Source organism: Rhincodon typus, chromosome 20 (genome assembly GCF_021869965.1).
Source record: "Rhincodon typus isolate 14 chromosome 20, sRhiTyp1.1, whole genome shotgun sequence".
Classification (NCBI taxonomy): Eukaryota; Metazoa; Chordata; class Chondrichthyes; order Orectolobiformes; family Rhincodontidae; genus Rhincodon; species Rhincodon typus.
The window spans coordinates 29,424,980-29,444,763 of NC_063351.1; the positions used below are offsets into that span (position 1 = coordinate 29,424,980).

Consider the following 19,784-nt stretch of genomic DNA (forward strand, 5'->3'; position numbering starts at 1 on the left):
GGCCGTGTGCTTAGGATGCCTGAGTTCTGACTACCAAAGTGAATCTTCTTTACCCAGCTCAAGGAAGGCACTTGAACGAGAGAAGGGCAAAGGAAATGTTTCAAAGACTTTCTGAAGGGTTCCCTCAAGAAATGCAGCATTGATGTTAATGTATGAGAGACTGTTATTCAGAAGAAACTGACCTGGAGAAAACTCTTGAATGAAGGGGCCCATATGTTTGAGAGCACCTGTCGGCCAGAGGAAGAACAGAAAAGGAACCAGAGAAAGGAATGCCAATGATCTTAAGGGCAAGGACCAATTCCACCTCCTGGAAACACCTGCCAAGAGTGTGGTTGGAGATGCAACTCTAGAATCAGGCTTATCAGCCATGCAAGGCCCCACAGAACCCACGAGCAGTGAGACAGAATTTTCTAGGTCGACAATCCTACTCATCAGCGAGTGATTGCTGATGACAAAAAGATCTGAGGGCACACTGGAGTGCTCACCTTTGTGCTGGCCAATATTCATCTTTTCAATCAGATTGCCTAGTTGTTTATCTCACAGCAGTTGTTTTCACACACGATCCCCAATAGGAACTGTGATTGTATTCATTTGACTACACTTGAGTAACTACATTTAAAGCATTTCACTGCCTAGAAAGTTCATTTAGATGTCTTGAAGTCATGAAGACCGCCATATGAATTTTTATTCCTTACACCTCATTCGGTTACCAAGAATGTGTTAAGTATAGGTTGGGTGTATCCCCGGTCTTGACATCCTTCAGTTGGTTGTTTGCACACGTGTGTCCCCTCAGTCAGGTTTAAGATATGATATATAATGGGAGGGGAGATTGTAGCACAGATTACCGTCCAAAGGACGTATCAAACAAATATATCTGACTGTGCATCCTCAGATGAGAAAGTTCTAAATCCACATGTGAAGGGATTGTTATTTGTAGAAGACACAGTAGTAGCTACAATTTAATTCAGTAAGCCTCTGAAATAGCCACTGCTACTATTCAACTGTTTAGGTCTTAAACAGGTTGCATTTTTCATAAGTATGAACTTGGTCTGGGGAACTGTGCATTTAATGGTGAGTAAATTTAAATTAATAGCCTTATCAATAAATTTAAACCAATTGCCTTCTCATTATGTTAGAGAAATTCAATTTAATTCAAGTGAATTGGATCCAGAAAGGATAACTTCTTCAAATGCCTAACACCAGATTGAGGAAATGTCTGCAGCATGCATTCCAGGATTTTTAGGAGATAAGAGGGTGAGCTGGATTGGTTTAAATTTGTGCATCCAGATGGCAGCCAGGCCCTGCCTTAGCTGTCTGGAGATACTGGCCAGAGTTAACAGAAGGGCAGCATTATGATATGATATTTCTAGTTAGTTGCATTTCCTTTTTTTAAAAAAAAGTCATCATTCTTGAACAGATGAACAGAAACATTTTGCTGTATGGCCTGTTTTCTAAATCATGTTCAAATACATTTAATAGAGGAATAGATAGAATGTAAAGAGAATTTGATGCAGTGACGGTGTTTAACGACTGTGGTTTCTATAAGCTTAAGACATTAAGTACTTACAATTAGGAACAAACGATTTGTTGAAGTAATACTTTAAACTAGGTAAATTGTTGGCTGGGTTTTACAGTGGGATGGATTCCCCGCAGACTGACAAGTGTCCTGGTACCATTCTGTCCAGAAATCCAGCTGCACTCTGAGTGGTAATGTACTGGGGCAACTTTAATTGGGTCAGAGTGGGACTTCCCTGACCTGGAAGGAAGTCCCATCCTAGCAACTGCCAAATATTCTGATGGGTGGCAGCTCTGTAGTCCTGTTAGCACCAGGATTGAGTAGTGGCCATTGCTAGAAAGAGCAAAGGACAGTACAGCAAAGGAATTGGTCCTTCGGCCCTCCAAGGCTGCGCCGACACCTTTTGCCCTTCCATACTAAAATTATGTTCACTTACAGGATCTGTATCCCTCTCTTCCCGTCCTAGTAATGCATTCATCCAGGTGCTTCTTGAATGCTTCTATTGTGTCTGCTTCCACCATCTCCTCTGGCAATGCGTTCCAGGCACTTACTACCCTTTATGTGAAAAATTTGCCTCGCACATCTCTTTTAAACTTCTCCCCTCGCACCTTGAACCTGTGTCCCCCAGTAATTGATCCCTCCAACCTGGGAAAAAGCCTCCTACTTTCCACTCTATCCATGCCATTCACAATCTTATAAACTTCTATCAGGTTGTTCTTCAATCTTCTGCGTTCCAGTGAAAACAAACTCGGTCTATCCAACCTTTGTAGCTAAAATCCCCCATACCTGGCAATATCCTGGTAAACCTTTGCTGTACCCTCTCCAAAGCGTCCACATCCTTCTGGTAGTGTGGTGACCAGAACTGTACACAATATTCCAACTAAAGTTCTATAAAGCTGCAGTATATCTTGTCTAACCTTGTACTCAGTGCCCTTTTTAATGAAGGCAAGCATGTCATAAACCTTTTTTGCAACTTTGTCTACCTGTGCTGCCACCTTGAGTGTTCTGTGGACCTGCACACCCAGGTCCTTCTGCTGAGACTAAAGTGAGTCCACAAAGATGAAGAGGTGATGGATCCTGAACATATATTGGATGTATCAGTGAATTTGATCAGTTCTGCTTGACAGACCCCTGCAAGTGATAGGTGGAAGGCAGGGAGTGTGCCAGATTTTACAGGGGTGAGATAAGGGGGTACAATCATGCGATGGGCCAGGGTGGTTGTGGAGATGCTACTGATGAACACAGAAGATTGCCCAAAGAAATTAAGGTCCCATGCTACCATCTTTGCCCTTGCTTTCCACAGCAGTGTATAAATTGTGACAGAAGGGGAATTAGGTTCTTAAATCTACAACCTTTTGAAAGGAGAAGTCGAAGCCGTGCAGCAGAGTGGTGCTTTGGGTAAAGACAAGGAGGTCATCGGGAACTGACTGAAAATTTAATAGCAAAAACAGGCCATTCATGACTAAGGCCATATCAGGGCAAAATAATAAAAAATAAAAGATGCTATATTGAAATGGAGGATGCATTTTTAACAACATGGATGAATGAAAGACACAAATAGAATTAAATAGGTTTGGTCCAGTGGTCATTACTGACACACAGTTGCAGGGTCACCAAGGTTGTGACTAAACAAAAGATGGACAAAATAGGAAGAAGTAGTTGGGTATAACACTGATTAAGAAAGAATGTGATAAAGGCAGCAGGGAGAAAGTATCTTGATCCAAAAAAAAGTCACAATATGGAATTTATGTGGGTGGAGTGAACAAATAACAAGTGTTGTTGGGAATTGTTTATAAGCCCTTGGTGATAATCATAGTGTTGGACTGTCTTTAAGTTAAGATATTAGAGGTGTATTCAACAAAGGTACTGCAATATCTTGGTGAACTATAATCTTCTACATACTAACGAGTTAGCAAAAGTAGCTTGCACGATGAATTCATAAACTGGATTCGAGACAGTGTTCTTGACCAATATTTTAAGTAATAAGTAACAGCAGACTTTTTTACATTTAGTACTGTGCAATGTCATGGAAATAATTGGTAATCTTAAAGTAAAGAATAATCTGGCAGATTGATCATCTGCAATCTCGTATCAAGTCTGTTATGGTCCTGATAGAGATCGATAACTTTTAAAAGGCGATTTCAATTCCCGGTGACCAACTCAAAGAAATTGCAGGACAGAAATTCAAGTTCTGACACCTTTCCTGTAGCCAGCAACTAAAAGCAATATCGAGTCGACATTACTTAGAGGTAACTAATACTCAAGACTACATAAAAAAGCCCTAATTGATGTGCGAATTATAGACCCAGAATAAACTCTCTATCATAAAGTTTTTACTCTCTAGATTTGACCTTCTTGAAAACCAGACTTTACATTGTCATTAGGAGATTGACCTTTTAATACAATCTTGATCAGGTTTTGACTATGGATGACCATTCTTTTTCATGGTTTCAGCTTTTTCTAATGTTCAGGTCTGTGAAGAAAGGCTTAGGCAGTCATACAAGTGAATTGATGTCCTCCTGTTTAAATGCGGGATTATTTTTAAGTTTGTTCCCATGATTTAAACTTTGTGTTCTTGTCCAGGTTTAACTGTGCCTCCTACAATCAGTGCATTCTTCTGAAAGTAAAATCCTTAGCTGTTTTAAGAACTTCATTAAACTTACATCAATCAGATCAAAGATCATGATGCTCTTTCTTCAGTTAGTTTGCATTATTTTAATTATTTTGTTCTTGTTTTCCTACTCAGTATCAACTTCTAACTCTTTTCTTTAATGACTGCTTAGTCATTTTGAGGTTTTAATTTGCATTCAATAACATGGAATCCTTTCTTGTAGTTCTGTGGTATCAGTATTTGTTACAACCGAGTCATCTGGTTTTAAAGAACTGCTTCCCTTTGTTCCATCAGTTTTGATTGATACTATGCTGTGTTGTTATCTTTTGCTTCAGATCTGCCTGCAGTTTTACTTCAGCTAGTTGCAATTCCTTTCCAGCTGCCATTGCTGTCAATCTGATTTTCAACTGTTTGTTTAGCATTAGAAGTCTTGAGTTTCTGTCTCACCTTTGGTTAAAATGCTAATTTCCACATCAAGAGTACAGATAAAGATGTTTGTGTGTTACTTGACGTCCCCTGTATGTTTTCAAGTTCAACGTTTTTACTGGACTTCTCCAACATCATTGGAGACATCTGCACTTCGTTTCCAGTGAGGTCATTTCCCAGCATAAAATTGACACCACTAATAAATAATTTTAATGCAATTGTCACAATTAAAATACTGGAAATTAAACAAATTTTAGATTAACTTCATTTATAGAACAGTTTCATAATCTCCTCATTGCCTTCATTTATACATTTTTAAAAAAGCATACCTTCTAAAGGGACCTCTGGAACACATTCAGTAAATGAACTGAGTCTATACCTCCATGAATATTAATATGTTTACCTGCTTTACCAGACAAAAAAGTGACAACTGCACTCTTGAGTTACTGGTTTTATAATTCTTCATGCTCTGTCTCTCCAATAGTAAATATAAGTGAAGCTATCAGTTTCTCACAAACTCCCCCGTTGACACATTATTTCCTGAAGTCACCCTATTCTCTCCTATAGATGTCTTGGTTGTACGTATTAATTTCGAACAATCTGCCTTGACAAGTCCCCTCCTAAGACAAAAAGAATATATCGGTCCTCTTCATTCGTACTTCTCCCCCATACTGGTATTTTCGCTACTGTGAGGAGTATCTGTCTTTTTGTTGTTTTCTTCCTCACTGTAACCAGTGTTCTGTTCACTATTGCCTGTCTTGCCTCTCCAATGTTCTGTGTGGATATGAAAACAATGGTCTGCTGCTACTCACATGTTTGTGGGACAATTTGTAATTATCATCCATCTTTGCAGTTGCCCTTTATTGTACAAAATCTTCTAGGTAAGACCATATTCCTGAAGGGACACTATTTTAAAGTTCTTTCATTAATATTATCTCCAAAAGCTTTCAAAACCTTGCTTAACTTTCGTAAATCTTACCACCTATTGATTATCATTTCCTTTTCCCTAGTAAATTCCATCGATGTCTGATCTTGTCTTTGCTTAAGTTTGTAAACTTCTGCCTGAATGGTTTGGATACTAAGTTACTTACTTACATTGCTGTTCCTTTTTTAAAAACTTATTTTATTCACTCTTGGGACATGGGTGTCGTTGGTGGGGCCAGCATTTATTGCCATTCCCTAGCTGCCCTTGGGAAGGTGGTGGTGAGCTGCCTTCTGTGAACCGCTGCAGCCACATGCTGTTCCAATTTTGTAGCAATTTGTTAAGAACAATACAAAATACTTTCAACTCCATTAACTGACTTTGGCACTAGGTGAATATTCCTAGCTAAATCAAAACCGAGTTAAATCCAAGCCATCAAGTTTTCTCCACTGTTCGTATGATCAAGACATTTCTTTTATTATATCAAGTTGCCTCAATTTCTATCCCCCTCTGGAATTTGAGGTTTGTGTTTTCTAACTTTATTTTCTCTTTCTCTTTGAAATTCAGTTTTGAAATTCAGTTTTGCATTTCTTTTTGTTTTCTCTTTTTTCCCTTTCTTTCCCTTTTGAAGTTCAAGTTACTGAATTCTAGCTAACTCATGTCTGAAAATTAGTGTTTATAAGATTCTGTTTCGGGATTGTCATTGATTTCAGATGAGGTGAAGAGTAGCATGTGTCCTGTACTAAGATTTACCTAACAACAGGCTTAGATGATGTCGTTGATAAATTAAGGATGCCTCGGTCGCTTTGCTGGAAAGAAGGAATGTGGTGATCACATGGAGATATTGGCAACATCACCTGTGCTAACAGTGGTTGAGAATGTCATTATGTTTGGGGTTTAATTAAAGATTCCTCTGAGTTCTTGAAATTCACTAGTTTTTGCAGAGTCATAGAGTTGTACAGCACAGAAATGGACCCTTTGGTCCAATCGTTCTTGCCAACCAGATATCCTAAATAAATCTAGTCCCATTTGCCAGCATTTGGCCATATCTGTCTAAACCCTTCTTATTCATGTACCCATCCAGATGCCTTTTAAATGTTGTAATTGTACCAGGCTCCACTTCGTCCCACAGCCCATTCCATAAATACACTACTCTCTGCATGAAAATGTTGCCCCTTAGGTCCATTTTAAATCTTTCCCCTCTCACCTTAAACCTATGCCCTCTTGTTTTGAACTTCCCTACCCTGGGGAAAAGTCTTTGACTATTCACCCTAGCCTTGCCCCTATTGATTTTATAAATTTCCATAAAATCACCCCTCAGCCTCTGACGCTCCAAGGAAAATAGCCCCAGCCTATTCAGCCTGTCCATGTAGTTCAACATGCTTGTAAATCTTTTCTGCATCCCTTCAAGTTTAACAACGTCTTTCTTATAGCAGGGAAACCAGGATTGAATGCAGTATTCCAAAAGTGGCCTAACCAATGTCCTGTACAGCCACAACATGACGTTCCAACTCCTGTACTCAATGCACTGACCAATGAAGGAAAGCATACCAAATGCCTTCTTTACTTTTCTCTCCTTTCTTCTTTGCGGATTAGCATTACTAGCAACTTGGCTGATGTACAAGATTACACCATTAAAGGAGAGCAAGGAAAAAGCCTTTCTTGGTTTATTTTTGTATCCAAGTGGGCAGATATTCTTGTATGTAGAAAACTTTCCCCAAATCCAATATAGCAAGTACATTGAGAAAAGTGTTTGATCAGCTGCGCTTTTGTTTTTGAATGTTTCATTGTCTGGATTTGTTTGATTTCCAAATGGCTGCTATTGTGTATTCAAAATTTAAAAACAAGACTCGAGAGTTCCCTTCACGAAGCCAATTATAAGTTAGTTTTCAGATTTTGTTCAGCTAAAACAATATGAACTTTGTTTCTGCCAAAAGGGTCTAGGCCCGAAACGTCAGCCTTCCTGCTCCTGTGATGCTGCTTGGCCTGCTGTGTTCATCCAGCTCTACACCTTGTTATCTCTTTTCTGTTGTGGCCGTGCTCAAAATTGTAAATAATATAAAGCCTGATCAATTTGAGGAAATATAGTTGGAGAGGTAATAATCTGAAAAAATGAGAGAAGAATTATGGTTGCCAGAAATAATATCAATAAACTGCATCCTTAAACAGCATAACAGCTTGGGATAGGTAGTGTGACTGACCCCATTTCAGACACCCTCCCTTGTGTACATAGGTTGTTTCGAAAACACAATTGGACTTGAGTTGCCTGCCTCCTAAAGTCTCATTTAGTCCATTAGAAACTCTTATGTTCCTAAACAAAATTGTTTACTCCTGCATGAATGATCCTTAATCTCCTTCAAGATAATTCAGATCATTAGAAAAGTAACAAAACCTGGCACTTTTTTGTAAAATCAAACATAAGTCTTCTGCTAGTTTTGTCACTTAATTCAGTTGTATGAATTGAAGCTTTGCTTTCAGTATAATTTGGTTGGGCTGAATTGCCAGTTTGTGATGTATATTGTCTCTTTGGTATTGTAAAATAAGCTTAACAATCATGTGTATTGTTCCCAATTCTACTAAGTACAGAAGAATTTATGGAATTGCATAATTATGTAAGCATGCAGCTGTCTCTTTATCATTTGTAAATTAGGCGCCTTTTGAGGTGTGGTGACTTTAAAATAAGGATTACTTCAGGATAATGAGATAAGATAACTCCGCCTTCAGACATCTACCACAGAGGGAGCTATTGGTGTTTAATATGTAAGGGTAGAGTCAACATTTTTGTGGTTTCAGTCATACTTCTGTAGGTGTTTATGGCATTGTTTCAAAACTGCACAGGAGGGGGAGAAAATGATTCCATTGCACTTGGGATGTCAGTCAAACAGATGGGCAAGTTTCAAGAGCGAGAGTTAAATCAAGTGGAACAGCCACTTATGTTATGAACCAGTAATACGTTTCAGACAGCTCCAGTGCAGTAATTTCTGGTTTGTAATTTTTAAAATACATCATATGTGGTGATTTTTTTTTTCTAAATGAGTGGAATTGAAAAATGCTGCGCTTTTTTCATTGTTTTGCTTTATGCTGTAAAATACGTTATACTGAATTTTCACAGTCTAGATTTGGAGAATTCTTCAATGTGCTTCTGTTAGGGGAGCAATGGTTACTGGAAATTATCATTAGAAGTTCAGGCAGTCACATTCTACTGTGGCAGAACAAGAAACCCAGTGCAGCCTTTGCCTGAATTTGCACTAAACCATTTCCACAAGCAGAGTCCCCAGGTATTGTGAAATCAGAAAAATTACACTGAGTGTTTTTCAGGCAATGGGCAAGACTATGATTGATTGGGCACAATTTGTAGGGCTGAACATGTCTGTACTTCCAGGTGCCAAGAGAAATCGGGCAGATCTGTCTAATTTTGTGGTGCTGCAAACTGTGGATTTCTGAATTCTAATCGAACAATGAAGAAGCAGCCTCTAATGGCAGAATTGAGTACAGCAGCAGAACAATTTATATTTTCCATTGATTTCTAATTATTTAAAATGTCAAGTTCATCAAACATGAATCCAGAAATAATGTGACTGCCAATTATCTTGTGCCAGCCTGTCAGTACATCGAATTTGTCAAGCACAAGTGAATGTATCTGCATTCGCTGATCACGATTCCCATACAAGCTCATGATCTTGTTGCTGCTCTGCAAAAAAAGTGAGTGAGCAGAAGCCACCTACTTCCTAGCAGAGATGAAAGGAAGAAGAATAGGCAGGCAGTACAAGTTAATCTATTCTCCTTTATCACTCAGTATGAGTTTGAACAGAACTCATCCCTGAATCCGGCCAATTGAGGTAGATAATGCATGACATATTTTACATGCTGCACTTTATTAAAAATAACTAATGTTCACTAAGATTGGAATGTGCTGTCTTTATAAACCTGTAGCTTGCATCCTGTAATTTACTTCTCTCGTTATAAGCACTATCACTACTAATTTGTGTAGTTAGTTTATTATGACAGTTGCAGTGCTTTTCAGTAACTCTTAGAACTGTTTCAAATATGTATAACTTCTGATTGGTTTTGGACTAGGATATCTCCAAAGGACTTTTGAGACTAGAGGCTCCCTGTGTAACAGTTCCAAAACCACACCATGCTCAAGACAAATGAACAGTATTTAGAAATAGTTTACATTTTAAAAGCTCCTCCCTTTTTTGTTTTTTCTCACTCCCATACTGTCAAAGTGTACTTTGAAGTAATTAATAGCAGTTTGAAAGACACAGTACTTATTCTGTGTGAGAACAGTCTCTGTTCAGACGTTCTGGCACCATTGTCTAAATGAGTATTCTAAAGTAGCTTGTCTATTTGGATAATGTGGTGGCAGATTCTGCTGCTGTTAGCTTGTAGCTGAGAAAAAAATGAGCATTCTCCTCAGAAGATTTCAGCATAAGGTACTATGTAATACAATTATGCTTCTTAAGGAACTTCGTAAACTGAATTTTTGATTCATAGTATCATAAATTTGTTCTGATTGTTAGAAATGCGAGACTTTAGTTGGAAAATGAATATTTTTGCTTTTCATTCGTTTAACATTTTAATATTAATTTCCTTGTAAAGTGATCTAGGACAGTCTCAGGTCAAAACCTGATTTACGTTGAAATAAATGACAGTCAATTGATGTTGGAAACCGTCTCATTGGTCACCATATCTCTGGATCATGGAAGGCCAAATAAACAGCTATTATTTGTGCTCATGATCAGTACTCAATTACTTTTACCGTTATTTTTAGTAATGTTCATCTGTCGAAGCTTGGTGAGGATAGAATTGGGCTCAACTGTGATACTTCTGATGGTCGAATAGTTTGCCTATGCTCAATGTCAACTCTCATGGTAAAAAAGTGACACTTTGGACAAAGTAATAGGTCAAGAGGAGAAAGTTCACTTTTGAAGCGTGATCCAGGATGATCCAAATTTTCCATCAGAGGAAGTAATAAAATTGGAGGGTAAATTGTCCGGTGTTTCTTGGTAAACGTTACAATGGCCGTGTATCTATCTTGATAAAGGGCATTTGTAAATGTAATTCTAACAAGAATGAAGGATTAATTGCGTTCTCTTGCTTAAAAATGAATAACTAATATAACATTTTTCTTGTATTGAGATAAAACTTATTCTTTCCTACTGTATCAGGGCTTTTCTGCACTTATTAACAGACAGCTTTGTTCAACCTATTCCCTATCCTTAATGTCCCGGCTGCTTATTGATGTTTCAGTATAAAATTCAGAATGGCAGTTTTGTTTTAAAGGAAGTCCCTGAGGTCCTTCAAGGGTTTGATATATTGTTGGAGATAGACAAAATAAAATGGACCCCTCTTTTTGAGGGGGGGGGAGGGATGCAGATACTTTGAATGGGGTCCTTGTCAATCCCAGCTCTTGTTTAAGACTTGAGGCTATTGTTCTCTTTGCCGGCTGAACTCTGATGGCTTTACTGCCCTTGGTTCCTAGTCTGTTGAGCAGTGTCTATTTGTCCATTCACACTCCACTGGGGGGCTCAATAATAGGCTTATTAGGTTTACCATTCGCATTCAATGGGACCTTGAAGGAGGTCGAAAGCAGCCAATCACTTAACAAAATCAGTGAATAGATTATGGTTTTATTCAAAAAGATAACTGGCGTGAAGGATCTCCCAAGCTTGCTGTGATAAGCTTTGCCCTCAAAATATCCCATAATGGAATTGTTTACTATGATCATTGTTTTTATTTTCTTTGTTGCAAACACTCCTTTTTTATATTCCACGTTGTGTAATTTCTATCCTTTTTAAGAAATGCAAGGCATTACTTTAATGGTAAGTCATTTAGCCAAATGAGCTGCTGTTGATTGATTGCCGTTCTTTCAGCCTAAAGGAGTATACTCCCTGAATTGCTGTTAAAGGAAAAAAATGCCGTCTGCCTTGTCATGGTGCAACCAAAATGCTGCTTTCTAAAGTACGAATAGGTAGATGTTAGTGAATGTCCCAGGGTCCCATTCCTTCCTGTATCTGCATTCATTTTGAATGCAACAGCTACTAATCTTGGAAACGTTTGCTCATGTTGTAGGGAGTAAACTGAGTTGGGGGACATGCCAGCAAACTGTACGCCAAATTCTACATGCTGTGAACCAGAGGAGTTACAGCCTGGCCCGCAGAGTTAAACATTACTGAAAGCTGATTTGATTGGCAGAGTCCGTTCGCAATGTTTGTTTGATGGATCTCCGTTCAGGAACAGGTTCAGATTACAAAAAAGGGGAGTGACCAAAGAGGGGAGAGAGGGGGGAAGAAAAGCTTTACATGCATCAGAAGGCTTTTGAGTTTGCAGCGAACTTGTGAATGAAGTATATCCAGCAGAACCAGGGTCGCAGTATCTGCTTTTATTCTGTAACGTCGCCGTCTTTGTTTTGACACAGACGCACTAGCAAGACGAATGCAATCGCTTGTGATTTAGATTCCTTTTTAATAAGAAAAGACCTTGCTTAGAGAAATGGACACTCTCTGCATTGTGCCAGAGCCGCATGTTGGATACGTGTGTTTGGGTCATGTTTTCACTGATCCCAAATAATCGAGTTTTCCTCAGAAACAGTTGGATCTAAGTAGTCCAGGCACAGCTTTGTTTCTAAAGGACTACCCAAGGCATCCCGCATTCCTTACTTTAATTCATCTTGTGCGCACGCCTGCTGCGGGGAGCGTGGGTCATATTCTTGCTGTGGTAGTAAAGGTAATTCTACCAAGCAGTGTGGATTCCAGACAATTATTGTATGCCAGAAAATTGCACTTGAATGTAATCTGTTTGAAATCAAAAATTCTTATTTCATGTTTTATTTGAATGCTACATTTTAGTGGCCTTAAGGGACAGAACAAGGAAAACGAGCTCAGGCTGAAAAATAATGAAATAACTGTGTGATAACTTATATTTGATGTTAAATTACATTAGTCACTGTAGAACAAGTGCTGACTTGCTTACTATGCACTGTGAGTTTTTTTTAATTTGGCTTGCAGGAATGCAGTACTTGTCTCAATTTTAGCAGCCTTTCCCATGTTTAGAATGAATTGGGCAGGTATGTGATGAGGTGAAAATGGCTTGAAGAGCGGGTGGCATTGAGGCCATCAATCAGATTTGTTGACAGCTCCTCCCCAATGTAGTCTGTGGAGGGAGACAAAGTTCCCTTTCAAAAAAAACTCTAGCTTTCACTATGTGAGGAACTCCGTGAAGGATTGCTTGTATTTCTGTACTACTGCAAGGAGCCAATATGTGAATACTCAAGAGAAAAATTGCATGCTCAATGCTGTGATCAACTCGAGGTATTTCTTAAGACCAGTACGTCATTTTTCTAAACGTAATTTTCTTTTTACTTCTCACAATGTGTTGTATCTTTGAGATTGTTCCATATATTTATGTTTTCAAGTAAGGAAAAACTTAAGTTTTTATACCCTGATGCAATTTATACAATTGAGCTGGTCTTGTATTATTTAACAGCATGCTTTGATCTCACTTTCAATTGAAGGACTATAAATTGTTACTTCTGAGATGAGGAAAGAATCTGTTGTTAGCTACAATCCAAAGTCTGCTGACAATGCAATGGTGTGAAAAGTTAGACCAGTGTGGAATCAGTTCTAGGTTGTAGAAAGAGACCAACTGACAGCCTCTCAACCTGTATATTTTCCAGAAAATACCATTGGGCATAAAAACAAATTAAATTTTTTTGCCATTTCTATCAGTCAAATTAGGTCTATTACAAGGGATTACAATTTTAATTGTGTGACGATGTTCTATACCTTACCTGTGAATCATTCCAGTTTTGCACTGAGTGCATTAAAAGTAAGATGAATACTTAAAACATTTTCAAAAAAAAAGTTAACAAAATTTATTTTGGAAAGAAATTGTTTCTTTTTCATGTTAAGGTTGTGATCCATTAGGAAGCTATATTCTGCCTAAGATTGTGAAGTATCAAGTGTTTTATAGTCAGATGTTACTTTAATTAAGTATATTGATTTGCAGTTTGGATTGTCTGCTCTGTGTGGTCATTGAAATGCAAGTCAAAAGTGTTCAGGGATTTTAAGTCCACTGAACTGAAAGACTGTTTTGAACTAGGAGTAACTTAATCAGTGATCACCAGTGGAACTTCATAGAGTTGTGCAGTATGAACAAATTTAATTTTCATTAATTTCAGCTGTTGCTGGCAGGTCACTTTAGAAGAAAGCCAGAACTGGAATTGTATTTCATTCAAACTCTTCAATCAAATATAGGTAATATAATTTGTCATTGAAAGGGTTAAATGGAGTTCATGTAATTCTTTTTTACGATAGAGATTGGAGCCAGATATCACTGGTCAGAGGCGTTTATTCTCAAACATTGGTTTTATTTTCATCAGTTGTTTTTCCAATTATGTAAGGCTGCTGTGTTGATGTATTTTGACCTGTGTGTTGACTCAGGTCAGAATGTGTATTCCTCAGGTTGTGCAGCTTTGTTTGCTGTTACAATCTCACATGCCTTGTACTTGTACTGGAGGACAGTTCTGCGCATTGAGTGAAACTGGGTCCCTTTGTATTTGCATCTTTAATACCATCTGGAAGAAAAAAACGTGAACATGTGTCCATTCATTTTACAAGTATAATTGCCAGGAAGCTTTTTTCTTGCATTTTTTTGGTGCAGCAGTTCTAACCTCACTTTCCAATAAGATCTTAAAAATCCTTATTGCAGAAAGAATGCAAGAGGGAAATTGAATGAAGACAACTTAAGTACTGATTATGAATTCTTTTCACTCTTTAATCTTCCTGACGCATTTCATCATAACATACCGCATGAATATTCAAGCTTTCTAAGTTTGATACAATGGGAAAATGAGAAACTAAAGATTACCCACAATTTAAATGATATACAGGGCGGATGAAGTAATTTTTTTTGCGAGTAGATCCTTTAGTATGTTCCTTTTCTGCAGATTTTAACCAATGGTTTTTGTACCAGTGAGCAGTGCTGTCACAGTTTAAAACTAACATGATTTTCACTTTTGAATTGAAATAAGCTTTCACAGTCATTCTCCTGACAGGCTAATTCTTCCTTCTGCAGCTTTTCAAGTGAGGAGCCACACAGTAAAGAAGAGGACATTGGTCTTTCATGCCTATACACAATAATTCAGATGGGATTAGAGTCCAGATGGAGTTCCAGCGGCGGTCTAAGGATCTTCACTAAAAGGATGCCTAGTTGTTGTTACTTAGTCTGCTGGGCCATGTTCACCATGGCAGCACTAGCTGTAGCAAGGCCACAGTTTAAGTCTGCTGATAATGGTGCATCAGAAACTGAAGGTAAGTTAAATTTCATCGATTACACCTTTAAATGGTAGTTATTATTACATCAAAGGAATATAAAGGCAGCTGTAATGAAATTTGCCATGTTGCTTTTCTTTTTGTTTAACTGGCCTACAGTAATTAAATTCCAGTATCTTGCTTCCTTTATGTTGGAACAACTGAAGTATTTGAAAATTATTTTACTAGATTAGATTTTTGAGCATGATCTTTTGCATCTATTTAATGTACACTTTGTGACATTGGTTTAGTTTCCATGAAACTTTCCATGTCTTCAAAGTTTCTCTACTTTGAAGTTAGGTTTTGTTTCTTGTAAGACTTCCTAATTTCTTCACAGCAAAAGTCACAAACAACTATTTAAATACTTAGAATGGATTTTAAAGTAAAATGCTACACAGTGCATTTAATTGTGCTTTCAAATTCAGCTTTCGCTGATTGACTTCCAGTGATTGAGAAATCACTCTGATGTAGCATCTACAAGGTTTGCTTGAATTACTGATTATTTTGGCAGTAATCTAGAGATTCCATGTGGCCGTTCTAGGAAGCTAGTGGTAGATACTGTTGCTTTAGAAATGCTCAAAGGCAGACTTTGGTCTGATAGCAGCACCACATTTTAAAAAAAAATGATGGTATGTCAGGGCTTCTGTCTGTAGTCTCATTTTATTTCACTGATGGTCTTGGTAGGTTTGTAATTCATTGCCAATGCCAATTTCGAAGCAGTCTCCCATATCTTCTTAATACTGATTGTGACCAAGGATGCAAGGTATGAATGTAGCTTAAAATTACTCCATTGTTTACATAAATGAGGTTTTCTTAACTGATGGTTAGATAAATGAATGAAGGCTAATGTCTCTGCTTCTGTCGACAGTCTAGGGAAATTGCAGTCCGTGTTTTCACTTGGAGGTAATCTGAGAATATAGAGAGAGAGCAGTTAGGTTCTCATCACCATTTAATGAGTCCTGTATTACTTTCTTTTTGTTGGTGGCTCAAACATTTTAGGGAAAATGTTTAGTGACAATCTTATGCTGGTCCCAACTGGTCAACTGCACCAGTCATTTGGTTTATATAAGTAAGAATACAAGGGCATTGTGAAGACAGTGGAAGTTAGTTCATTGCAGAATAGGATTTCCAGTTTGAGTTTTCAGTTAACTATGGTAATTGGGGATAAGAGCAGTTCTACAAGTTAATTTTTTGAGAAATGGGGCATTTCTAAAGTGCCTGCTTTCGTTTTTGCATATATTTCAGCAGTACATTGTTAATTGTGAAATATTGAAAGCCGAGTGCTTGAAAGCTTATGTAAATGTAGTGCTGGTTCTGCTATTGTTTGGTGAGATAAAGGAAAGGAATGCTATTGAGAAGTATTCATACAACAAATTAAAAGACCAGGTGAAAACAATGAAAGCTGTAGCTTTAATGGAACTGTCAGTCCCAGAGTTTTATATTTTTCCATTCCCTTCCTTTGGGGAAATGCCTGGCCTCCATTTGGCAGCTGCCCAAATCGAAACATTTGAAATCACAGAGTCACTACGTGGGGAACTATGGGTGCAGACCCTCGTCTTATGACTGAATGGTATAGCCTGTTGGCATATTCCTGAAAGTGGCCCCACAGTAAGACGCTGTTTGAAGCACAGACCTTTATAGTCATCCTGTTTAGCCCATATGTCACTCTGCCTTGTATTTTCAAGATATGTCATGTAAAAAGTGGAGTGCATATGCAAAACTAGCTTATTTGTTGGTGGCTTTTTTTATCGTTTTTAAAGTTGAAGCAAAAATGTATATTGTGAGGTTCAAACTTTTAGTTTTATCAGAAGACTGCAAATGCTCTCTGCCCTAGTCTCCCCAAGCTTTGCATATTCTGATTTAGAAAGCAGTTGAGCAGCCTACCTTTGCCTTTGCTTATTTCTGAATAAGTTGCTAGGAGGTTTGAGAAAGTGATCAGAGAATGATTTTTCTCTTTTCTCCCCTAACAACATTTGCATAATGCTTCACCCTGAAAAGCTGTCCATGCTGGAGATCAGAAAGGCACTGACATAAGAAATGAATGCTGTGTCCTCCTGCTGTCATGGTCTCTTAATTTTTTAATATTCAGCCGTGCAATTCTCAATTGAAATATCAAGGACACAATTTTTGCGATTCATCATTGCAGTTAGGTGCTCGTAGCAATGTAGATTCAGCACTCTAAAATGTTAATGACCCTTTTAGAGCCAAACCCTAAAACACATCAGTCTATCCAAGCATGTTAAAAATGCAAATATTGGCTTACACACCTCTTTCTAAAAATTTTTAAAAATTCAGCTTGTATAGCTCCCCATCGTCAGAAGTGTCAAAATTATACCTGAGGTATACTGCACTTCAGAGGTTTGGATTTGCTCTGCATTGCCTACAATATGAATCGTGTCAGTTTTATACATCCGAAATACAAATGTTGAATCCAACAGAGTGTAAACCAGACTCCTTTGGAGAGTTTGCATCACTTTGCCATTAAAATAGGTGTTGAGTTCAGGTAGAACTGCCCTGCACTAACCTCCCCTTTTATTTCCATTAAATAGAGCCTGGAGCACAGAAGCAGCTCTTTGGAGATGTGAAATGAAAACTAGAGTTGGCTGGTCTTTCAGGAGTTTTTAAACTCGTGGGCCCTTTGGCTTGTGCTTTAGTCCAAGGCCATTGAAATAGGCATCTGGCTGACAAGCATTCAACCCCTGCAGGTTTTTCCAAGCTAAGGGCACAGCTTTAGCAAAATACCTAAATCCTTGTTTGAATTGTGAAATAGGGAAAAATCAGTACAATTTAAACATTTCTTTTCAGGTGTTGTATAGCTTCTGTAACCATGAAGTAAAAAAAGGACTAATTGCTGCTTTGATACTTCTCAGAAACTCTGGAAGTTAATATAATTGAGACCTGTAGAATATTAATTTTCATACTTCAAAAGCGTTCAGGCAAAGCAAATGTAGTCCTATGTATCTTAGTCAAAATTACAGTTTTTCTTTCATTTTAAAGGAGAACTTATAAATCTTTTTCTGAAACTTTGTATGCAGTGAGAATACACTCCAACGTAGGAGTTATTGCACTATAGAACAAATATTCAGCATTTTCTGAAACAAAATGGATATCATAGCACAAGGCAGTGCCTGCTTAGCAAAGAGTTAGTTGATTTAACCTATGTCCAATTAACAAGGTCACCAGATATGTAAACGCTGCTGACAGCTTCAAATTGTTTTTGCATTAAGCAAGTTTAAAAAAAAAATTGTGTTTTATAAATCTAGTATTGTTGTTGCTCCCAAATAGGAGATTATTGTACATTATTTTTAATATAAGCAAATGCTGACCAGTGCTGCTAAAAATGCCAAGTAGACTGTTTAAAACCTAAATCAAGTGGGTAAAAGCTTCTCTGGACTTGTTTTTGGCAGCTGTGAATTTGATGGTGTCAGATCAGTGGTGTATAAAAGAAGAGCAGCCAAGTGGATTTTGCCGTTTGCCAGTTTGAACATGGAAGCAAAGCCTCACAGTGTAAATACAGAGTTTGTTCTGTGGTCTGTCCACAGATTCCAGCATGATAAAGGGATTTGGACATAAAGCAAATGTAAACTAATATTTACATTAAACAGGTAAGGGATTGGGCACCTGGTGTAGAGATGTGGAAGATTACATACCTCACAATCAGATTGTTGCAGTTTCAAATTCCAGGGCTGCCCATCAAGCACTCCAGTGTTTCCATTGAGCAGCTGTCTTGGCTGAGTGATTGGATGTAGTCTCCTATTGGGAAGGAGGTTTCTTCATTTATTTGAAAGGAGGGACTTTACATTGGCGACAAAAGCTTTCAGCAGTGTAACTTCCATCAGGCCCATCAGAGCATTATTGACAGGTATTGTAGAGCTAATTTTGGGGCGCGTAGTTCATGTTTAACTTGTTTTGTGAAAGGGCACATTGAAAATAAAGATAGGTTTGAAAGGTGTGGTGAACTGAAAAAGAAAGCTTTTCGCATTAAGTACCATGTCACAACCTGATGTAAAACTTTTATTAAAAATGAAAGCAATACCATTAAAACAGATGATTAAATTAATGGTCAGTCCTATATTCAAAGAAACTAAAATAATTATTTTTTAAGAGTCAGGATTCAAGCCTTATAAGCTACTTGTATTAATTTTCAGGATTTACAGAAAAAGCACTAGCAATAAATTCTCAAAGCTACAGACTGAATTGATCAAACTTAGAGGAAACAATAGTGCCCGGGTTACTGCAGTGCCTCCAAACAATAAATATATTGTATCCTTTTAAATAGTTCTGTTCTGGCATAGAGACGATATGTGACCATATTATTTGTTGTCATAGTGTTTGCCTACTCTGCTACATGTTAAATTGTTAAAAATCAGCCTTTTCAGGTTCTGTTGTTTGAGAATAGCATATTAAGTTATTATTTGATCGAATGACCTTCTGTGCTTTGAAGATACTGTACATTTACATATCAAACGAAATCTTGCATTTGCTAGGAATCAAAAATGTAATGTGTACATTAGGTGGGTTATAAGGGATGGGTCTGGGTGGGATGCTGTGAGGGTCGGTGTGGACTTGTTGGGCTGAAGGGCCTCTTTCCGCACTGTAGGGAATCTATGGTATAAACAAAATGGAGGAATTGGTGAGCAGGTCAGGCAGCATCCGTGATGAGAGGAACAGAGTTAACACTTCTCGTTTACTTTTCATCAGAACTGGAGAAGATGGGCAAGGGGCTGGCCTCTGACAGCCATCCCCTTGACCTTGTCTCTAACCACCCCCCCCCCCCCCCCCATTCTCCCCCCTCATGCAACCCCCCCGCAAGACATCCCATGGCAAGAAGACAAAAATTTGAGGAATAAGCCCTGACCAGTAGACTTTAGGACCCATAAACTGCTGGCCTGTGATTGATTATCAGCTTCTGGTGACGTCACTCATGTTGAAGCCTGTGACAGGATGAGATACTTGGCTTTGCTCACTCGTCAGCTCTTCCTGAGTTGATGGGCG

General features: G+C 38.1%; 1 protein-coding gene across 9 annotated transcripts in view; it reads left to right on the plus strand.

Moving 5' to 3' along the window:
* LOC109910693 (fibroblast growth factor receptor 2) overlaps nt 1-19,784 on the plus strand; it is a 178,754-nt gene that overhangs the window by 65,963 nt on the left and 93,007 nt on the right. For 3 of the 9 annotated variants that reach the window (XM_048608824.1, XM_048608823.1, XM_048608820.1), the window contains one exon: nt 14,554-14,789. In XM_048608824.1, coding sequence (XP_048464781.1) covers nt 14,624-14,789 — 166 coding nt within the window. In that variant the 5' untranslated portion in view covers nt 14,554-14,623. Of the gene's footprint in view, nt 1-8,438; nt 8,460-9,785; nt 9,912-11,395; nt 11,440-11,774; nt 12,205-12,616; nt 12,805-14,553; nt 14,790-19,784 lie in introns of those variants that run through there. The other 6 variants (XM_020509934.2, XM_020509930.2, XM_048608821.1 and 3 more) reach the window with 6 other exon arrangements.